This window comes from Zootermopsis nevadensis, unplaced genomic scaffold, assembly GCF_977971745.1.
Source record: "Zootermopsis nevadensis isolate Lab colony 2312 unplaced genomic scaffold, Znev_1.0 Znev_ptg000003l, whole genome shotgun sequence".
Classification (NCBI taxonomy): domain Eukaryota; kingdom Metazoa; phylum Arthropoda; class Insecta; order Blattodea; family Termopsidae; genus Zootermopsis; species Zootermopsis nevadensis.
In genome coordinates, this window is record NW_028259135.1 from 10,673,179 (window position 1) to 10,689,762 (window position 16,584).

General features: G+C 37.3%; 1 protein-coding gene across 2 annotated transcripts; it reads right to left on the bottom strand.

The window, feature by feature from the left end:
* Positions 1-1,706: 1,706 nt before the first annotated feature.
* LOC110836248 (protein-lysine N-methyltransferase SMYD4) lies at positions 1,707-10,540 on the bottom strand. 2 transcript variants are annotated; one of them, XM_022077248.2, is made up of 13 exons: positions 10,359-10,540; positions 9,343-9,577; positions 8,890-9,073; positions 8,042-8,207; positions 7,135-7,272; positions 6,510-6,822; positions 5,863-6,167; positions 5,062-5,135; positions 4,840-4,952; positions 4,328-4,484; positions 3,823-3,969; positions 2,971-3,130; positions 1,707-1,917 (listed from the first exon to the last, which is right to left on the bottom strand). In XM_022077248.2, exons 1-13 carry the CDS (start codon positions 10,493-10,495, stop codon positions 1,785-1,787), a joined length of 2,262 nt encoding a protein of 753 aa, XP_021932940.1. In that variant the 5' UTR covers positions 10,496-10,540; the 3' UTR covers positions 1,707-1,784. The 2 variants fall into 2 exon arrangements, with proteins under 2 accessions (XP_021932940.1, XP_021932938.1); XM_022077246.2 differs by having other exon boundaries at positions 7,117-7,272.
* Between the last annotated feature and the right edge of the window lie 6,044 nt (positions 10,541-16,584).

Below are 16,584 nucleotides of genomic sequence, written 5' to 3' on the forward strand. Positions count from 1 at the left end.
AGGTAGTGATAGCAGCATGCCTTGCTGATATAATTTATTGTTCAGATTTCACAAAATTGGTACACTTCACCCCAGGTTGTACGTAACGTACATTTTTATCAACATCAGCATAAAGCGGCCCCTAGACGAATGATATTGCACAATAATATTGCGAGGTGCTCCAGACCGTACAATATTATTGTCCAATATTTTAGCTGCTGATTTTCAGTGTACATTTGATTGTTGTGCAGTCAACATGTTAAGTGACACAGAAGCTGCGTGTGTGGCTATCGCTGTGGCTGTGTGTTTGAAGAAGAAGGAGAAAGCAAAGATGGATGAAGGAATGGTTCAAAAAAAGAGATGAGTACACTCATGAGAACTTATTAAATGACCTAAGAGTGAGTGAACCAGGCGACTTTCAGAATTTTCTGCGTCTAGATGGTGAATCTTTTGATGAACTGCTAAGAATGATTACCTCTCGAATTCAGAAAAGAAATACTACCTTGCGAGATGCTATCTCTCCAAGTCAGCGTTTATCTATTACACTATTATTGCGCAAAGATTGGTTTCTTTAATCACTTCTTGTTTTTCAGCTTCCGGATGTCTTTCTTTGTATTTTTCAACGAGTAGGTCGTATTGTTCATTTTTTTGTTTCGGTTGCTGTACTCCTTACTCTTAACATTCCACAAAGCCGACGAGTGTTAAACCTCTATAAATTCCAAAATGAACTTTCGTTCGTCATCTTTCACTTTAGACGACATCATGTTCAGCGCGCACCGATGTTCACGCCACTACGTCTGGGACAGAACTGAACGATATTGCGCAATACTGCCTGCAGATGATACAACCTTTTCCACATTGTGCAATAAATATCAAACCATTTTTGATTGACACAATATATTGCACAACCTTTCAATTCGTAACATAGACGATCAATATTATTGTACAAAACTGAATATTGCACAATAATATTGATCGTATAGGGGTTGCTTAAAAATGTAATATTTTAATGCGCTTTGTCTCTAATTTTCATGATCAACCAAATGTTTACATTAAGTAATATGTACATTATTATACATATGCAAATTATGTCCAGAAGTGTAAGTTTTCTGGAGCTAATTATATTTAAAATAAGTGGATATTTAAGCATCAAATTTGTCTGAATAAAGGATGGTAAGGACATTCCAATATCCAGTTGTAGGTATAATAAATTACAGTAATAAATATGTGTGCCAGGATGCTAAAAATTGCATTTCCATAAAAATTTTAAGTTTCATGAACTCTCTTTACTGTGTATGAGAGAGTAATAATTGATAAAAACTCTGTTTGTCGCAGGCAGGACCAAATTTTCTTCCATGGGCCATATCCAACCCGTAGGTCATAGTTTAATTCTGAGCTGTTTTCAGGACTTCCTTATAAGATACACATTTCAGATGTTTGTTTCTTTGCGTGATTTTTGTTTTTAAAGGTTCTCAAACCAGCACAGTATGTGGTTGCAGTACAGTATGATACACCGGTATAAAGTTACGCAGCGTTAAATATAGGTATGCACACTAGGATTCATCTGCATTTAATGCTGCGTAACTTTACATTGGTGTATCGTACCGCACTGCTGCTACTCCTACCTACCGCATTATTCTGAGAGAACTTGAATGCCCCTCCCGGCTGTTCGTTCACGAGTGGTGCTGAACAGAACAGGAAAAATTGATTGATGGGAATGTCATTACTTGAAGGTAAAACTTGTCTGCATATCCACAGATTTTTTTATTACACTTGACATGTACAATATGTATGAGCCTGCGATTTTACATTTTCATTTGTTTCAATTGTTGTTCCTTGTCAAGGATGTCTTGAAGCCCAGTGTTCCAGAGCCCATAGTGCAGTTCCAAAATTTGTTTAGCTCTCTGCACAAACTCTGTTGCCTTCTTGTGCTTTTCTCTGTGAAAGAAGTACATATCTTGTATTTATTTTTTTTGCAAATTATTTCATCATTAATTTATGAAAAGGTGTGAAAACCAAATCACTCGCCGTGTATAACAAATTTATGTAATTTAAATTTTAAGACATTTAGTGAATCAAATTTATTTTACAAGGGAAATAAACAGCAAGAAAATAAAATTTCATTATAAATCCATTAAATATATGTATCTGTTTCACTTCAAAATGAAACCTTTATCATGCATGTTAAATATCAGTAATCGGAATATAAATTAAAAATATTAAGGCGCCACTGTTTAATTGACCAACTATTGTCTTAAAATTAATTATTAAGTTACTTAATGTTTTGAACTTGCAGATTGTACCAGTGTTTCTGTTTTAGCTGTTATCTGTAACACTGCAGTGTTGTCACCTCCAAACTGATCGTTGAGTATAACACACTCGCACAATGTGTTTGTCTCGCTGTTTTATGTATTGAATGATGTGGGAGTGAGTGAAAAATGTTACTTGTTTTCTAAAAATAGATTTTTACCTTGTGAGTGAATGTGACTGAAAGATCAGTTTATCAAACAGTATGCTGTACACAATATGCATAAACCCTGGTCAAAATATGAGTATAAAGTTTTGGGATAAACTGTCCAATAGCATTTATATTGAGCACGCAGAAGTACAAGATAAATTGTTTCATTTTTCTGGATTACCAGGAATGTATACAAATTTACATCTTACTGAAGATACTTTCCAACGTGTATTTCACATATTTTTCAGCACCAAAATTTAGGAAATCTTGACAACTTGTCTGTGTTACCCATTTTGCCTTCCAGGGGTAATTTTCGTGTTCTTCTACAGATTGAAATTTGGTAGCAAATGATGTATATACCTTTTTTGTTCCCACATCACTTCTTCCGACCTTCAATTATGTTTTCATAAATGAACACTTAATGCACATGGCTCCTGTGTGCCTTAAATTAATGTATTGTTGGTCATGGCGCAAGGGACGTTGGTGTCCGGACCCATCTACTCCGTTGTGTTCTATTCCACTCCATCACTTACAAGTAAGCTGCAGAACCTTGGCCGTGTTGTGATACGTCACACATCATCACATCTGAAATTTTCTGTAGCTCATTGGCCACCTCGATGCTGTTGCAGCCAAACTGTTCCTCCACCGCGGGTAGGCACCGTAGCAGACACTCGACACTTCTGCCATAGTCACCTGTCAAACAGATTTCCAGTTGCTAAAACCATTAAATACACCACCCAAAGTTTATAAAACTTCCAACATGGCATGGAAGGAAGAACAAGTATGAAAAAAGTGTGTGATCGGCTTCGAGGGCATTTAAATGAACAACTTCGGCTGTACACTGTGTAGTTTGTGAAAAAGTTTGGGGAGACGTGTCCATTTTAGTATGGTCTAATGGTCACAGCAGCAGGAAACAAACTTACGAATGAAGTGCTTAAAAAATTATTTCAGATAAGGTATAGAAATTTGTACAGAAATTTAGGGTGGAAAATCCGTAGAAAGTGGCAGCTGTGTTGACTCGTATTAAACTGGTGTAATGGTTTAGGAATAAATTTAAGAGAAATTCTTGCTTACAAGCGAGCGAGACAAAGTTTCTGTGATGTATTAAGAAATGAAGAAGAAAGGACAGTATCTGAAATATTACAATAGAACCATTACAAGAAATGGTCAAGAGAAAGAAACATTGAAAAACTGGATTCCACCGAAAGCTTCAGAAATAAAAACACTGAGTAACTGAGCACTTGGAAGAACATGACGAAGATACTCGAGAGTAGTAGAACAGCGAAAACAAATATGAGAAGCATGCTTATGGAGAAGTTACTCATTCTGGCAGAAATGTTAATGGATGATGATTTCTGGGAATAATTCAGATAGGTGGTTTTTACCTAGCATGGAATAACACTTGGCTACTTGATCCCCACATGCACTGAGGTCCTTGTGGCTTCTGTACAGACAACGCTGCCTCAGGTTCCAGCAGGCCTCGAACTTCTTCACTGCCTCTTTCATGTCCCCCATGTCAAGGGCCATGGAGCCTTGAAGCAAGAATAGAGGAAAAATTAAACACAACTCGGCAGTAATCTGATGTTCAGTTCCGTCCGTCAACATGTTTAATTTGAAATTATCCCGACATGTTTAAATTAAATTTTGGTGCGTGTTGGCACAGGATTGGACATCGCTGATGGATGCTGTAAACTGGCAGTGAATTACTGAATTCAATGTCTGGTAGAAACAATTCGGACTCCTTGAAAAACAATGTTATATATTATGGTGATTCTGTACTTCAGAGGTATTTAAATGCCATAGACATCCTTGTTACAAAAAAAAATTCTGACAGGAAAGGGTTAAACGTGGAAGGAAACGCACAGCTAATGTTCTGAATTTAATACAGACCTTCGTTAAACAAAGCGTGTGCTTTGAATGTAGCCCCTGCCAGACTGCTAAAGCTCTGTCTGTGACCACAGTCGCTGCATGTCATGTGGTGAGCTGAGTCACTGCTTTGCAGCAAAGGACCACTGCATTCCAAACAAAGAAGTGCTGAAAACCGTTCCTGTAGTAACAAAATAGAAATTACAAGTTTCGACAATGTTCTTCTGAATCTTCATATTGTGCAGACTCGTAGGTAGATACTGATATTTTATAGGTGCTATCTCCATCTTCAGGGCTGAAGTGGAGGGATTTATATAGGGTTAGAGGAAGGGATTGGTAGGGGGAGAGCCAGTCAGAGTCGAGGAATAAGGAGAAATGTTCTGAGCCAACAGCTTCACCAAACTTTGGCTTCTTGCATTCTTGGTAATTAGTGTTCCTCAAAAGGGCAACTACTGTTACACTGGAAGGACATGTGTCTGACCTCTGTAGAATGGCGAAGTTGCTTAGTAGCTTGAAACTATTTCATGATGACTTACATGAAAGTCCTCTTGTCCTGACAAAGAACAGGGTCTGCAGTTACAGTAAAAGAAATATTGGCTCCTTAGTATGTCCTTTCTCTCTGGTGAACTCATGTGTCTGAAGTGAGGGCCTGGGGAAAGAAAAGTGGTTCTGACTAATTGCGTTAGAATATTAGGTTAGGTACAGGATACATACATTATTCTTAATTAGCAATAAGTATATGTGACCTGGATCCTTACCATAACAGTTGAATACTTCTTCTCCCTCGTGTATGTCCTTACATGCCCGGACAATAAGATACTGATTGTAGAAGCTGAAACAGAGTGCATGTCATTTAAATATTCTAGGAACTCATTATTCTTAATTTAAAGAAGAGGTGTGTGTTTAGGAGTCGGTCAACACCACACCATTATTTCAAAATCTTGACAAAATCAGAGTCAGAATTTGAAAAAAGTAAATCAGTGTTCAAATGTTGCAGTGTTTGGGTCAAGATTTATTATGGCTGTAACATGTACATGGTGACAGAGGGTTCTTATATTCAAAACCTTGAAAGTTCCAATAAAATTTTTTTGTGTTCTTTATATCCCTAAAACTTTCATTGTTATAGGCAACTTTTATTTTTTAAATTAATTTATAATTAGCCTGTATAATTTCTCCTTAACATTTATTAATAGATTTTATTGCTTGGATTTTGTTATATGTTCAGATATTAAATATTTGATTGCCAGAATGTAACATATGTAATTTAGTTATTTCTTAAGAGAAACTGTATTTTGTATATTTTCATTCGGAGTTGTGTTTCCCAGGATCCTTGTGTATAAGTACTTAACAAAATGATGATGGCAAAGATTTGTTCTTGGGTTATACGATGATGGATCATAACTGATAATCATAAAAAGTTTTAGGAGCAGATAATAATAGAATTTATTTAGAGGCTGAGAATAATCACAGTTAATGTGAGTCAGGATAGCTAATATTTTAAACAGTATTGTCTTATGTGCTTCATGATACAGAGATAGCCTGGAAAGCCAATTTATTACCTGTTAATGATATTAGGGTCACAGGAATGGTTCATCATGCTTGCCGAAGGATAGATGGCAGTTGCAATTCGAACCTGACGCTCCATCAGAACTTCTTGATTTTCATTTTCAGGCTGTGATATGTCAAGCTTGGTGATTGCATGGCCATTACACACAAGCTGTGCAATGTGTCGTAATATCACGCCTCCCACAAGGCAGAGAACAGATTTTCTATCCTGTAGTAGGTCAGCAGGAGAGAGAGAATTTGCTTCCTCCTTGAAATAGTCTGTGCACTGACTGAGGTATAGGGTCAGCATACAGGCAGTCTGAAACACAAAAACAACTGCAGTCGCGTGAGAAACGTACGTTAGCACTTTGACAGTACATCACAATAGACTGCAGAGAAAAGCCAAATGACTTCATATTTGTAGCATTATTTTCTGGTAATGTATTTACTGGTTCCCCAAGCATGACGGTAAAGAATAAATCCCTGCCCCTGGTGGGAACTGAAACCCAGTTGTCCATCTCATAAGTAAATTATGTGTTACACTCTCGCAGAAAGGAAATATATAATTTTTTTAGGCTGAAAGAATTAGTTTTCTTTTTGAGTACACAAGATCAACATTTATTTGTAGGAGAGAGTTGCACAGAATTTGTAGCAGCTGTACCATGGCATACTGAAACAAATCTTGATGCTGCATATCTTCAAGATGAGGCATCAGGTGATATACAGCTCTGTAGTTGTCCTCTTTGTCTCCATAAGTGTCTTCTAATTGCGGTAGACTCTTCTGAAGCTTCATATAAGATCCTTTTAGTTTGGGTAACGGTCCAGCCTTCAGAATTACACGGAGACCTAAGTGAGCAATACCAATTGAATGCAGAAGTTCCAGCCCACCATGACACTCCCATTGGTGGTATTGATCCCAGGACTCCTGTCTGCATGCCTCACTGCAGTACAGAACCATCGTACACTCCCAGCAACTGTAAGAAAACAACAAACAAATTTAATATATTCACAGGCAGTCTGAAGAAATCTTATGGGATTATAATTTTCTGTATCCTTTTTTTTAAAGTAGCTCATTTGACACTACAATGTGTAGACATCTCAATTTTAAAACTCTGGGATATTTTCAAAGTACTGAACTCTATTGTATGGGGTATTCTCTGAAGAGTTGGTAGTTATTCAGTTATACAAGAAATCAGGTGATTGTATTACTGTGGAATATGAAGGTTTACCACCCTCAAAATATAAAAATTATGCCTATAGAGACTTACGGTATTGGTGAAACATACGTTCTACAGCAGTTGTGGCAGTGGGCTTTATATTGAGCTGGTAGTACTACAAATGCATATGGCCTCTCAACGAACAGTATATCACCCATCTTTACGTCTCTGTTTGCTATAACATGTCTTCCTTTTCCTTCACTGTACCTGTATATTAATTTGAAAATACAAATTAGCAAAGTAAATCCCAGGTTAGTTAGAAATGCTGACCTTTCATCACTGACGTCAGCATTGTTAAACAAAAGGACCAGACGAAGCAACTCTAGACAAGTAACCTAGGTGTTCCCCAGACCGTTTGATTACAAACAGCCCTACTCATTTCTAACCTGAAACACTTGAAACAGATCAGGACATTAATTTATCTGGGATACTGGGAACAACCCGTTCTTCAAGTGCCTGAGCACTGCGGGTCCCAACTTTTTTCGTTGGCATGATCTATAGACATTCGGTAGGACTCCTTGGACGAGGGATTGGCCCGTCGCAAGGCCTCTACCTGTACACGGGACAGCACAACAGAGACAAACATCCATGGCTTGACTGGGATTCGAACCCACGGTCCCAGCAACCAAGCGGCACAAGGCCCGCGCGGCCACTACGGACCCCCCATTAATTTATCTTCATATCATATTATACCTGAGTATTTTCAGCACATTTTAATGTATTTTTTGCCATAATAATGAAGCACAAAAGGAGAATGAAAAAAATCTTAATACATTTTAATCACCTCCATATTTTCATTCTGTATGAAACCATCACTTTCCAAAAATAATTTACCTCTTACTGATTATTTGCGTCTGAAAGGGCTAGCAGAAAGAGATATCAACTCTCATGGGTAGCATGAAAACCAATAAAAGTCACATCTTAAGCTCAGCTTTCATTATAGAATAGAGAAAGCTACAAATGCACTTTCTGATACCTGAGATCCAGAGCTATTGATGCGTATGCAAATCTCTCATTTTCTCCATATGTTGGTACAGGAATCTGAAATGGTTCAGAGCCATCAAAAGTGTTTTGTGTGCTATCAACACTCAACTGAGAGGAAGCTTTAGCCAAAGCTGTTTCAATGTCCCTTTTAAGAGAAGCTGTAAGAAAATATATACAGAATCATAATTTAAAGATACAATTTCATTGCCATAATGTGACTATACAGACTTGCATAATTTGTCTTTCTTGCGGCTAGATTATTTATGAGTGACATTATAGGTAACTGGAGTACCTCAATCAGTATAGAGACTGACTACGGAGCGGACAACCAGGGTTTGATCCCGATGACAGGGCAGAGGATTTTTCATCTAGCCTTACATATCAAAGTTTCTTTTGCTCTTATGTTCTTATTTTTGTTTCGGATAATACTTATTTGCTGACATTTATCTTAATATTAACAGTAATAATAAAAGAAAGATAACAATAATAACAGTGACAAAAGAAAAAGTGCTGCCAACAGTAAGGTATGGTAAATATTCCTTTACCCAAGTATAATGACGCAGGCAAAAATGAAGTTTCATTAATGTTAACCTTGACACTTGATGAAGAGTGGTCAATTTCATATTGCAGCTGTTTTATCTCTGAAAAGGACTCTCCCTCCATTCGCCTGACAGGACTAAGCATGATCCTGAAGAAAAACCCTGCCCCTGCTGGGAACTGAAAGCAGTTATCCATGTCATGGCCATCCACTTTCTTCGCAACAATTTCAATGCATGTGGTTCGTGGGTACAGAAGACCACCCCTTCTTCTTTTAGGAGTATTTTTGATGGAGGAACTTACCTTTCTTGCACAGTGGCATATCCTTCACGAGTTCTAAACATTTCTGTGCAGACTGTAATGCTTCTATTTGTTCCTTAGGCCTGTTTAGTTCAGCGAGGCATTGACCGCGCCTGACATGCAGTTTGTAATGGAGTGATGTTGGGTAGTCACTTTGTAAGGCAAGCGAAATGTCTTGCAAACATTCCTACAACAGGGGGTGGTAATAAATATATTTGTGCATTAAACTTAGCATAAAATTATTAAAATGTTTTCATCAATATATCATCTTTTTTCAGGCTGACCAAAACTTAGTGCTTAATGCATTACCATTTACTGAACAAAATGAGAAACTTCAAACAGGGCAGTTGATCCTTTAATAAACCTCAAAGACAGATAAATAAGAGATATACAACAAGTCAGGGTAATTAAAATGTATTTAAAAAGAAACAGTAATATGGGCGATCATCATAATACCTTATAAGCACCCAAGTGGAACAGGGCTGCTGATCTATTGGCTAATGCAAGTGACAACTCTTCACTGTCTCTTGGCGCATTAACCACACTCTGCGTGTATAGCGCTAAACTACCTGCATTGTCACATTTTTTAAATTTTTCATTTCCCTCTCTTCGGAACTTTGATGCCCTGGAAGCAGACTTCACCCATTTTGCATTACTCTGTGTAAATATGATCCAGTTCAACAATTTATCCCTGAAACATATGTTGAAATGTAAGTTTGACAGCAGCATACACATAGTATTGTTCCCCTGGTGATCTTTTCATTGGGTGATGTATTGTTGCAGAATTTGGTCTAATATCATGATTCTGTTCACGAGACTAATAAGTGCGTAAATACCATACTATGGCATCAAACTGAAAAGCATCATATTAAAGCATCCTCTTTTACTTTAAAAACATTTATGTGGTGTGTGGCAAAACTACAGATTGTAGATAACAAAATATGATTAAATTAAAATAACGAAAATTATGTCTGGCATAACCCCTCAGGGACAGTAGCATTAATATCCCGAACCTGGAGCATTCAAATTGAAATTTTGTGTCTTGTCAGTATGTCACACTAGACATTGCTAGACTCCCTTAAGTTTGGTATATGGCATTATTTTGTAGTAGTTTTAGGAGCAGCTACAATTAGGTTAGGTTAGCTCCTGATAAATGATGAAGCAGGGAGGAGGGAAGAGTAACTTCCATCCATAAGTTTTCCCTCGATAGTGCTACTTTAATATATTATAAACATATCGTTGTCACGTTAGTCAGTGGCCGCGGTGTTTCGAGGGGTGAGTATTAGCTGCTCGAACATTGGGGTTATGGATTCGAATCCCAAAGGATGCACAGCTGTAAGTCCGTGTTAGGGTACGTTCATGAATTGTTTTTCGGCAAAGCAAGGCTCAGAATAGTCTGCAGGCAGCGTCTATGGTGTGCTATTTATTTATCATTGTTATTTTAGATACCTACATTTACGAGCATTACATACCTGTATCTCTTTTCATTTATACATATATCAATAATATCCTCCTGCAGTTTAACTGATGATATTCTGTTAAAAGTGTCAATGCTATTAGATTCTAATGTGAGAGCATCTAATAGTTCTTGCCACGACTTCGGCAACATATTTAAAAACACGCGTTTGAAAAACGGAGCCGGCCGGCAAGAAGTTTCAGATTTGGATACTTGATGGCGGTGCATCACGACGGGTTACAACCGTCTCATTATAGTTGTTGTCACTAGAGTGCAGACCACTCTATGTGACGTAGATGTCATTGAACACTTTTTCGTGCCACATGAATCTAATCAACATCATAACATTTTTCTTCAGTAGGATCTAGCTTTTCTTGTATCCATCTACATGTGGCTGCATCTTCAAAGTGCTCTTTCGTCGTCAGATTTTCCGACTAAAATTTTGTATGGGTTTTTAATTTCTTCTTCATGACTCACCCATCTCATCTTCTCAGTTTGATCATCCTCATAACATGTGACGAAGGGTCCATCACTCAGCACCCTGTTCTCATTTCTCCTTTCAACAAAAAACTAGTGACTGCATGATGGTCGTCATTCATTTGAATTTTGAGCATAGTAGTTTTGTAGTTCTCTCGAGGCGAATACGACACTAGCCAGATACTTCGTACTGTTACAGTCCATAATGTTTCCTTTCGTAATTTCTTAATAGTTACATGACCAGAGCATTTGACACAGAGACATTCAGACAGGTTTGTTTTTGTTTTGTTTTTTTCCCCTGATTTATTATTTTACGATGCATTTCCGGCAGGTTCAATAGCGTTGAATGGGAACCGATGAACCAAAGGCGTATAAATGACGGATGGAGAGAAAAGAGAAGAGTGAGAGGAAAAAGTAATAGAAAGAGAAAAAGAAAAAGAAAGAAGAAAAACAAAAGTGATTAAAGTTATAATAAGGTATTTCAGGCCACTGTCCCATATTCATACAGAGTATCCAAGTGTAAGTACAAAGAGGGTAAACAGTATAACTGGCATTCGAGCCACTAGCGTTCTTTCCCCATTCCACACAGCGTTTTCAAGTCGAGCGTCAGTGACTGGCCGTTCCCACACAATATGAAATCCCAGTAGCGTCCTTCACTGTCCTATCGGTGTGTTCGCTGGTAAATTGAATGCTCCTTTGCTCTATGTTCTGATGGGTCAGAGCTAAAACGTGTAACAGTAATTGGACCTAACTCTTTAAATCTAAAGCTCGTCTTTTAAGAATTTAATCCGTACCGCAAAGAAAACACAGCACTTCGCAATTACAAAGTCCATATGGTTATTGTTATTTAACCAAAGGAAACAAACCCTCTTTACAATGAAAATTACACCGAACACAAAAATGTAGTTACTGATTTTTAAATCATCTGGTACTTATAATTTCCACTCGTCTTTAATGGGTTTGATGAAAGCGTTCAATTTTTGTGTCAACAACTGTTCAAATTATGTTTTTGCATGGACCATCGGTTCTACAAGTGGCAAGCCTTTGTGAACTTTATAATTAACCTTCGTAGTTAGAACTTTAAGTTAAACGGCCTAAGACACCTAAGTATTTGTCTGACATGAACATTACTTCAAGTCTGGCTCTGAAATTCTACATCTCCGGGACAAATCCAACTTTATTACATTTAGAGGAAAGAATATGTGTGTGAGAGAGAGAGAGAGAGAGAGAGAGAGCGAGAGAGAGAGCGACAAAACTTTCATGTCCAGAAATTTCTGGAATCAAATATTTTGACCAGCTAAGCGACTACTTGTTTATGAAGAACTCTGCTCCATACCGTTAGATCTGGAGTAGAACCTAGGGTGTGCAAAGTGACGATAATTGTTCAAAGCCATCTGAAGACATTTATACAAAATTTGAATAATAAGTATAAAATTTTATGAAGGTGTGGTGCTTTTTTGTCGACTCTCAGATTGAAACCCTAGCCGCTTTGATTTTGTTAGATGGTATTTAGTAACTCTCAAGTTTTAATTAGTTACAACTTGGAATTTAGTTAATATCATATATTCATATCAACTCCTTTATTTTACATTGTGCATTCTTTATTTAATAAACATGTTTTCGAAAAAAAACACGAAATATTGCGCAATAATCACCTTTTCTCTGGTGGTAACAGCGGAGTGATACAAAGCGTTGGTGGAGTAATCGCAAGTTTGCACTGAGGTTCGCCTTTTTCGGGGCTGCTCTGTGACGTCACTCAGACACACGAACGCAGTGACGGCCTGGCCAGTAGCCCACCTTTGTCACTGATTCCCTACTTTAAAAGACCATTATCAATGACAGAAAGTTCTAACAAGTTTCTGTTTTAATTACAAGATATTATGCTGAAAAAACAGGATTGTTTTTGGTGTATCTTTTAATATTTTTGTTTCTAAGCAACAGGCAAAGAAGGCGTATAGAGCACGTGGAGGCAAAACTTTAAGCATTACAGACGTCGGTGTAAACGCTGATATAGTGGTCCCCCAAGCCATACCCCACTACTATGACAGATTTACTACGTTTCAGTTGTGACAGTTAAGTTCAATCTTATCAACCGGAAGATAAACACCTGGTTCGGACTACAGGTCCCTCCGGCGCTGAACGTAACTTGGTTAAAGGGTTGCTGTGGGTTTAAGTCGACAGAATTTTTTCCCATCTAGGCTCATTTTTATCCTTGACCTATCTGACTCCAGATCGCCATACTTGGACTCAATGATCGATATAACATAACCTTTATCTTTAACAGTTTCAACTCTGCAGCTCAAACAATAATGCAATACATTGTACAATTTTCTGTATTATCTTCTTTATTTTTCTCTCCTAAGTCCAAACACTTCCCTCAGCATTTTGCTTTTCACTCACAATGAGACAAAATGTAACAAAAAATAATGATCTTATAATTAATGTAATTTTATAATTATCAAATTTTAATATCTACAGGATATGACTACTCCCGATGTTTAGTACGTCTGCATGTACTACGTTGAATTTGATCTTTGAATGCCATAAGTAAAGTATTCTTCACGAGCCGTCACTGTATATCAGGTGCACTGCAACTGGACACAGTGCCATCTTTCGGGCGAATTCCTTCATCACACTTTCCCACGGCTCTATTTCAGAGAGTGGTTGCTTATAGCTGGGGTACGATGTGTAAGCCTGCCTGTGCGCTGGTTCTGTAGTTTGTAAGGTAGGAACAGTGTCCAATGTCGTAAGTTGTATTAAGTGGACAACTTGCTATTTTTTATGATGTCGTATTAATTCAGATAAATTATGTGTAGTCGGAAACGCCCACAAAGTACTTCACTTTAGTTTGGTAGTTGAAGAAAATAGTTCCCTATACTTTACGTGTTACGTTGTTTGTAACATTAACGCATTATTAACTATAATTTTATAACAGTTTATAAAATTTTGAAATCATAATTGCAGCTTGAATTTTATGTTCTTAGGCCAAGAACATTATAATTATGATATTTACATTACGATATACATTCCAACACGGAGAAGCGGTTCTGAAGTTCGCTGAAATTTTGGCGGTATTTCGCGATGAATTTTGAAATTAACAACTTTTCTAGAAATTCGTAGTAATCTGTTTACTCAATTTTAAATTCGTATAAAAATATTTCAGACTATAAACTATGCAGTTCGTATGTTGGAGATGTATACAACAATATGAATAACTTGTTGGAAACATTGTAGCTATTTTGATTTTTACGAGCGTAATATTTTCGCGCTTACACCAATATCCAAAACTTTTCTGAATTGCACAATACAATAATAATTAACGTGCCCTGTAAATTTCTTGGTAACTTGTTTTCCAGATTTTATTAAACATTCTGGGTTTTGCTGAGGCCCATAACCCACATAATTCACGTCTGTGATCTATAGTGTTTAAATTTAGTGCTTCCATTGTAAAGTTGTACGTTATCATTTACAGCCAAATTAATGTCAGAGTAAAGACAACAGAAAATTCCTAGAAAAAGCAATTCCATTTAGATAAATATTCCTTGAAACATTTTGAAATTAAATCTATTAACATTATTTTTCTTCTCACCCTTGTGTCTCCAGGTTCTCTATTAGATGGCTCTGGCAGTCAAATCGGGATTGAGTAGAAATTGTGCAGTCAGTGGGCTGGTCACTCAGATCATATCTTTGTCAAATTGTTTTTAAATTTATTTATAGTCTGTGCCGTTCTATCGCTAAAGGGCCCGTATTACATGATGACATAATATAATATAATAGTAACCAGCGCCTCTAACGTGTTAAGTAGGTATTATTATGGTAATATATTTTTTATGTATTTTGTAACATTCGAGCACAATCAAATTAATATTGTGCAAGGTTATTATGGCAAAAATCAAACTAAATTTTTATTTTTGGAGTGTGTATAATTTTAACGTGTAATATTTCCTTTGCGTTGAAAATTTTTCGCAAGCTGATTGTGGCCTCTGTTCCATATAACATTTGGGCATAACTTAAATCATTTACATTAATTTGAGAATTTTAACCTTCTATATACATTTTTGGGCTTTTCCATAAATTACGAAATGACTTTCGGATTGTTGCGTGCGTATCCGATTGCAACTACTCTCTAATTATTGCGGTGTAGTTTTGTGTTGTGTTGTGTCAACGGCAGCGAAGTGTAAGTGGAAACAGCAGTTGCAGACTTCGAACCACGGACCATGTCAAGAGGAGCTGCGCGCAAAACGTAACGTTAAAACAAAATAAATAGTGTCGGCCGAACTCTTAACGGTTGAGGACCCATCCGCTGGAGGATGGGCTGGGTACTTGCAGCAAATCAGGTACGACATAGCATCGGCACGGTCTTATCATGTCAGTTCGGCCCCAGGCTGTCATGATAATCTCATCGCACCGTGCCAGGCAACTCTGTATTTGATGCGGTAGCCGCCGTGACTAGGGCATGTTAGGTTAAGGTCAAGTTGGCAACCCTGTGCATTTTATATGTTTTTTTATAGTTTGAAAGGTGTTCTCCCGCCCTCCCCGTTAAGGTTTTAGTTAGGTGTTGTGAACTTAGCTTTTGTGTCCAGTGGCTTAATGGACGTTCAGTTAGGAGGGTTTAGTCTTAAGTGTTTCTTTGTATTTTTTAACACAGGGTGCCAAACTTGACAGGTTCAGTCGGCACGACCAATGAAATCAATGCGAGAAGGAGAGAGAGAGAGAGAGAGAGAGAACTTTTGTATTCTCTGCCTGTTAATAACTCGCATTGCAGGGACAAAGATTCAGTCAACAATAAATTATAACATTTTTGTTTTGTCTGTCTTTCGCCTCAGTGCTGAAAGATGTGTCTGAATCTATAAATATACCAGGAATACTAGAGTGAAATATTGTTTGTCTCTGTATTAATATATTGTGTATTCAGTTATAAAATGAGCAAAGATTCATCGTTAGAGAGACATCGAATATTAAACTGAAGTAACTTAGTACATGAACGGATGATGAAAAGTGATTGAACTTTGTAAGTTCGGTGATCAATCACATTTACGTTTTAGGTTCCACGTGCCAGTAAAATCTGCGAAATCGGTGTCGGAGTTAAGATTTTGTATGAACGAAAACTTTGCTGACGTAATTCTACATTTTGTTTGAGAAATTAATTTGAATTTGAATTGTCGCTAATCGTGAAGCCTTTTTCTTGCTGGAGTGATGATTTTTCTTGGCGAAGCATCAAGGTAAGTGAGGGGAACGCCATTGATTGTCCTGGGCTTTCGACGTTTTATCTTTTAATTACAACACGAGAAATCTGAGTTGCGATTTCGACAGAAGTTGTCGATTTTAAAAGAAGAAGACCATCGGTTGGTGTTGTTACGACACTTGAGAATTATGCCTTCCACATGTCTTCTGCGTTTTTATTTTTGGTACTAGATGGCTTATAATTGTGATATTTCAAATGTCATTGAGTTGTACTTTTTAAAGTGGGCAACTACAATGAACAAATGGTATTCTCAGTTATACGTCATCCATGATCAGCGAGCGATTAATTAATATATGCCTTATCGGATAAATAAGTGGACCTTGTGTGTGAAAGAAAAGAAGTCATGAATACCAACAACACAGGTAAGGATTATGCCTTTATTTTCTTAATTACAATTTTTGTTTGTTCCTGTTCTCATAACAGTGATTTTGTTTGTTTTTATTGTTTTTGGTCCCGCTCATATCCTGTGCCTCAATGTGGTGAGCGAGTGAAACAAAGAACGGTGCACGCCCGAAATAAT